General features: G+C 32.0%; 1 protein-coding gene across 2 annotated transcripts in view; it reads left to right on the top strand.

Annotated features, from left to right (window-relative positions):
- The window catches only part of LOC21405517 (probable polyamine transporter At1g31830), a 7,968-nt gene extending 1,339 nt beyond the window's left edge, over positions 1 to 6,629 (top strand). Inside the window, exons 1-2 of one of the 2 annotated variants that reach the window (XM_010114684.2) lie at positions 4,054 to 4,216; positions 4,742 to 6,628. In XM_010114684.2, the coding sequence (XP_010112986.2) occupies positions 4,214 to 4,216; positions 4,742 to 6,217 (1,479 nt within the window). In that variant the 5' untranslated portion in view covers positions 4,054 to 4,213 and the 3' untranslated portion in view covers positions 6,218 to 6,628. Of the gene's footprint in view, positions 1 to 4,053; positions 4,217 to 4,741 lie in introns of those variants that run through there. The other variant, XM_024176518.1, reaches the window with a different exon arrangement.

Here is a 6,629-nt window from a genome sequence, read left to right as displayed (position 1 = left end):
TATTATTAAATATATTAAATAAATATATTAAATAAACATATATAATACAAAAACAGTTTCGGAAAAGAGGGAAGAAAATGAAAAAGAAAAAAAAAAGTGAAATCCGTTTTTCTATAAACAGAAAACGAAAACGAGAAAATGAAAACACCTTTTTTTCGTTTTCTGATTTCCACAAAAAGACAAAAACGTTTTTGGTTTTGTTTTTTAAAAAAAAATTGCACCAAACACGTTTTTAACACCCGTTTTCATTTTTTTGCTTTGAAAATCGTGAAAAACGAAAACGAAAACGCAAACAAACAGGCCCAAAACTTTAACTTTTTGTTCAATGTAGACGCTAAGCACAATCACATTGTCCGAGTTATTGTAATTAAATTGTGGATAATTTAATTGTTCGAGTTATTGTAATTAAACTGTGGATAATTTAATATAACGTGGTCGAGTTATTGTAATTAAAACTATGGATAATTTAATATAATGTGCCAACCAATGTTTGTAGTGGATTTGATTGCTACACAAGTGACGCAAGCTTAATTTATGAAAAAGTTTAAATTGCTGGAGTCTACTTGTTTTGTAAAGGGATAAATAACTTATTTTGCCTATAAATATAAAAGTGATCTTTCTATTTTACATTATAAGCCAATAGTTTCTACATTCCAGAAAGGAAAATTTGGAGAAAACCATTTTTCATTGTCCTAATGTCATGCTGATCACATAGACTTTTAGGTTAGTGATACATTTTGTTTTTGGAGATTAAAAAGTTCTTAAAAGAGTCATCATTTTGGATAAAACCCCACTTAGAGATCTTCTTGCTTCCTAGAATTTGACGAACCTTTTTAGGATGTTTTGTATCTAATTTTTGAGATGCCGTATTTTAGTAAATTTAATTATTTGTGTTAATCCTCTAATTTTTATTTATTTATGTAAATTCTTCCAATTTATTATATTACTACGAAGCAAAGGGAAGGAAAACATAGATCCTACCACTTGAAGGAGTTAATTCCATCTCATAATGTGATTTTGCACTTTTGAAGTTGTGAATGACTGTCTTCGTACTCATCTTCCTTAGCTTTGAGATGAGGCAAAAATAAAAGGAAAAAAAAAAAAAAAACCTTATCTCTTTAGCAATGGCAAAATCCATTGATTATCATTAGCAAAAATAAATAAATAAAATAATTAATCAATTTAAAAAATAAAAACAAACCTAGAACATAACTTTCTACACCCGTGCGATTGGGACTGGCCTACATGTTCTTTGGTCTGAGAAAAGCCAGTCAAAATGAGGCTGCTTTCAACAGTTTGAGTAGTAATTATGCTCACTTGAACAAAAGTAATGATTTATTTTCCTAATCAATTAAAAATTTTAAAGTAATGCTTATATGTCCGCATTTTCGAATGTTCTATCAATTAAAGAAACAAATGTTAAAGGACATAAAAAGTGCCCCCACCTTACCACTTAACAATGACTATAAGTGGATCAACTGGTTATGCTTTTTTTTTTTTTTTCCAAGTCTTGGATGCAACCAAAAGAAAGGTTATTAACGCTGTTAGTCTCTGAACTTTTCAATGATAACCATAAATTGCTCACCTAGTTATGTTTTTTTTTTTTTTTTTTTTTTTTTTTTTTTTTTTTTTTTTTTTTGACAGTTTTTGAGTTCTGATATTAAAATTGAGAAAAGATTTTTGACATTTACATCAATAATTATATCCACATTGCATCATAATAAAAAGAATTTCATGAATAATTACATTAAATACAAAATCTTCTAATTATCAATGAAGTTTAATGATAATAAAGAGAATATTTAATATGTAGTGTAAATATTTTTTTTTGCAAAAATTCAAGTTATTACGCAATAAAAAAATAATTACCGCTATTGAAGTTTAGAAATTATTTGTCAATTTTAATATGAAGAATCAAAACTTCTGAAAAAAAAACAATTGTTTATCCAAATTTTTAGAAAAGTTATATTAAACCATTGTATTAATATTTAATAATAATACATATGGATGGAGGGAACTAAGGGTAAAGGGGCTGCAACCCCCTATCCGACCGGCGCTCCATAATTATTTTATTTTTTTTTATTTTTTTAGTTATGTTATCCCCCTATTTTTTTTCTTGCAACCCAACCGGCTCCATAGTTTTTTTAAAAGTTATTTTATCCCCGCCCCCACTCCCCACTTTTTTTTCTTTTCTTGTTTTCTCCTAAAATTTTCTGATTCCAAAATATACGGTGCGTGCTTTAAAAAGTATCATTTGTACCCTGAAGCTAGATATAAAATCTATTATTTTTCCCTTAAATTTTTTGGTTCTAAACTTTATCTAAACTATATAAAAGTTCATTTACACTCTTAATTTTCATTAAATTATATTCTATTGGTGATAAATTTAGCTTAAAGTGAAAAATTATATTCTATTGGTAATAAATTTAGTTTAAAGTTTTCATTTATCCCAATAATACAATACAACTTCGTAGTTAGTTTACGATAAAATGCCTCACGACTCTGTTTTTTTTTTAGGAAGCTAATTTAACTAGTTTAATAGCTTTTGAAACTTTAAAGAATTGGTTCGTTGTTGTCTCCATTTATTGTGGTAGATTAAAAACGTGAATGGCATGCATTGCCAGAATGTGTCCGTGCGCTTTAACTAATTTGTTGTCCCCAACAAATGGGCTCTAAAGTTTTCACCAAAAAAAGAGGAAAAAACAAAAAAAAAAACGTGGCTCTATAGTTGTAGTTTAGTGGCATTAAGCTTACTTATATATGGTTTAGTGGAGAATAAGGTTGTGTTTGAATCATTTGAGTAATGTTTGAGATTATTTTTAGGTTATTAATGGGATTAAAATCACGCGTTTTTAATATGCAAGTGATAATAGTCCGATATGCATTTTTGATAGTATGGGGAGTGTGTGGGGCTCTTCTGGTCAGCATAGATTTTAGAAAGCGTGTGGCACATCGGGAAGATATCTCTACTTTTATTGAGGAGAAAAAAGAGTTTTACGGTAGAGTAAGTTATTTTATTCTATTAGTGGGGATTGTATTTTTAATATTGGATTAATTTTTAACAGTTATATCTATAGTATAAGTAATTATGTATGACGTACTATAAATTTTTAATACGAACTTACACAGATTTAATTATGTACCCACTGGTGGAACAAAATAGCTTGCTCCACTATAAGGATTTTTTTTTTTTTAAAAATAGCTTAAATAAAGTATGTAATGCAGCTTAAATAAGGGAGAACGCAATAAATAACATATTTTAAAACTAAATTAAGTAAATAATAGATTTTAAGACTATTTCAAATAAATAATAGTTTACATGGTTAATAAATGCTTGATTCATTTATAACTAGTAAAAATATTTTTTTCACATAATTTTTTTGGACTGATAAATTTTTTTTCCATATAAATAAAGATTTAAGTTATTTTTTACCAATCATAAATAATTTATTTACCACATAAATTACTATTTATTTTAAATAATTTTAAAATATGCTATTTATTTAATTTAGTTTTAAAAACCTGTTTTTTACTACCATTTTCTCTTTAAAGTAACGAACAACACAGCCCAAAAATCTGGAAGCTCAAGTACAAGGACAAAATTCAAAGTTGGAAGGCATACAAAGCTAATAACGGATTTTTTTTCTATACTACTTATAGAATTTTTAGTAACTAAATAATATGAGAAAATGAATTATTATTTAATAAGGAAAAAATTCAAAGTTGAAAATTACAGAAATTCAAGCTAATTATAGAATTTTCAATACTAAATAATATGATAAATGAATTATTATTTATAATTAGTAAATTTGCTTAAAAAAATTTAAATTTATAGAATTAAAATTTAAAGTTTATTTATCAATTTGATAAAAAAATAAATAGATTAATTATTATTCTGAAACTATCAATTTTTTTAAAAAAGTACTTTGTCACTCATTTTAAGAAAGAAAATAAACGACTGTAGCTTTTTTTTTTTTTCACTTAAAAGTTAAAAGTAAACAGAAGTAATTGTTGTTGAGGAATATCGAATACGTGCCGCGTCTGACTCCTCCACGCACTCTGGTTGGAGAGCTGAGGTGTTATATCGCATATGAAGCTTTTCCTTTCCTTCGCCTCTCTCTCTCCCCTCCCTCTCTCTCTCTATATATATTTATACAATGGCGGAAAATGAGATTACCTACCCACTCTCAGCTTTGATTCGAGCCGTTTTTGCATGGTTTGTCAATTTTCTCATTTTTTTCTATATCACGGTTCTCAATGAATCTCTCAGATTCTTAATGTTGTTTCCTTTTTCATCAAATTCAAATGATGAACTCCTCGCTTTCTCTTTAGGCATTGAAATTCAATCCTCTAGGCTTTGCAATTAGCTACATGCACAATTAGTTTACATGATATTAAGTGAAATCTTTTTTTTTTTTTTTTTAAATTTTGTTTAGTTTTAGTTTTTGTTTCGTTTTGTTTTTTTGTTTTTCATAATCTGTATTCTTCTTTTTCGCTTTGTTATTGTGAATTCGGATTCTGGGATTTAGATGAATGTTATGCAAATGAAACCCACCTTTTATTTTTGTTAATTTGGTTAAATTTTTTGTGTTTTGTCCATTCCAATATTTTCCTTGTTTACTTAAGTTATAATATGCAACAATTATAGAGGCAAAACCCCGGCATTTAATCTTCATTATGTTCAATTCAAAACTTATTGAAATCTCAGAATTGGATGATAAAAACTTGATTGTATATGCAGAAAACGAGAAACACAGTGGGTGGGCAAGCGCCTATTGCAATGGGAGAGGTTAATGGTGCTGAATATATCTCAGTTGGAGAAGGACATTCCCCTAGTAGAGGTAGTAATGTCAACAAAGTCTCACTTCTGCCCCTGGTTTTCCTCATATTCTATGAGGTGTCCGGAGGCCCCTTCGGTGTCGAGGACAGCGTCGGGGCGGCCGGTCCGCTCCTAGCTCTTGCTGGGTTTTTAGTGTTCCCAATAATATGGAGCGTTCCAGAGGCTCTGATTACTGCAGAGATGGGCACCATGTTCCCTGAGAATGGTGGTTATGTGGTTTGGGTATCCTCTGCTTTGGGACCCTTTTGGGGGTTTCAGCAAGGTTGGATGAAATGGTTGAGTGGTGTTATCGATAATGCTCTGTACCCAGTGCTGTTTCTGGACTATTTGAAGGCGGCATTCCCGGTTTTAGGTGGCGGTTTACCGAGAATTGTAGCGGTGTTAGTTTTGACAATGGTCCTTACTTACATGAACTATAGGGGTTTAACCATAGTGGGATGGGTAGCTGTTGTCTTAGGGATTTTTTCCATCCTTCCTTTTGTGGTCATGGGACTCGTGGCAATCCCCAAGGTTGAGCCTTCAAGATGGTTAGAGGTAGATCTTCACAATGTGGATTGGAACTTGTATCTGAACACATTATTTTGGAATCTGAACTATTGGGATTCGATAAGTACACTTGCCGGAGAAGTAGATAACCCGAAGAAAACGCTGCCAAAGTCTTTGTTTTTCGCTTTGATCTTGGTGGTTGTAGCCTACTTCTTTCCCCTCTTAATGGGTACTGGGGCTGTTCCGCTCAATCGAGAATTGTGGACTGATGGGTACTTCTCGGATATTGCTAAAATCCTTGGGGGAGTTTGGTTGAGATGGTGGATACAAGGTGCTGCGGCAATGTCAAATATGGGGATGTTTGTGGCTGAAATGAGCAGCGACTCTTTTCAACTTCTTGGGATGGCAGAACGAGGGATGCTGCCCGAGTTCTTTGCTTGGCGTTCTCGTCATGGAACCCCGCTGGTCGGCATTCTGTTCTCAGCTTCTGGCGTTCTTTTGCTGTCTTGGCTGAGCTTTCAAGAGATTGTAGCTGCTGAAAACTTCTTGTACTGCTTTGGAATGATTTTGGAGTTCATAGCATTTGTATGGTTAAGGGTAAAACACCCGAATGCAGCTCGGCCTTACAAGATACCCGTTGGAACTGTTGGGGCCCTTCTCATGTGTATTCCGCCAACCATTTTGATTTGTGTTGTCTTGGCTCTTTCTTCACTCAAGGTCTTTGTTATCAGTATTGCTGCTATAACAATCGGCTTTATGATCAATCCTTTGCTCAAACATGTTGAGAAAAAGGGATGGATGAAGTTCTCCACCAGCACCGACCTCCCAGATCTTAATGCTGCTCCTCAGGACAGGGACTCCTTAATAGAGGAGCCAGTCCTTCGAACGTGAAAACACAATATCCCCAAATATGTCTCACTTGCCCCAGGCAGAAATCTTGGGCTGCTTTGCTTTTTGTGATCAAGTTAGTATCCATGGTAAACTAGATTGAGTGAGCTAGTAGGATAAAGCTGTTTGTCATCCTAGCTTTTTACATTGATGATAAATGGACATATTTGGAAATTGCACCATTGATCACATCACCAATTATGTGAGCTTGGTTTCTGTAGATTTTGATGCTGTGCCTTGTATCAATTATGTATATCAGACTGCATTTTAGTTGAAATAACCTTGTTTTATACTCTTGGTGAAAACTGAAAAGCTTAGCTTTGGATTTTAATTGTACATTTCCAAAAGTGTTTCTATAGTTCAACAAACATATATGAATAGATGTCACTAACGGATGCCAAAATGTTATATTTAC

This window comes from Morus notabilis, unplaced genomic scaffold, assembly GCF_000414095.1.
Source record: "Morus notabilis unplaced genomic scaffold, ASM41409v2 Scaffold552, whole genome shotgun sequence".
Taxonomy (NCBI): Eukaryota; Viridiplantae; Streptophyta; class Magnoliopsida; order Rosales; family Moraceae; genus Morus; species Morus notabilis.
Note: the sequence above shows the minus strand (reverse complement) of the source record. Positions and strands in the feature narration are given on the sequence as shown.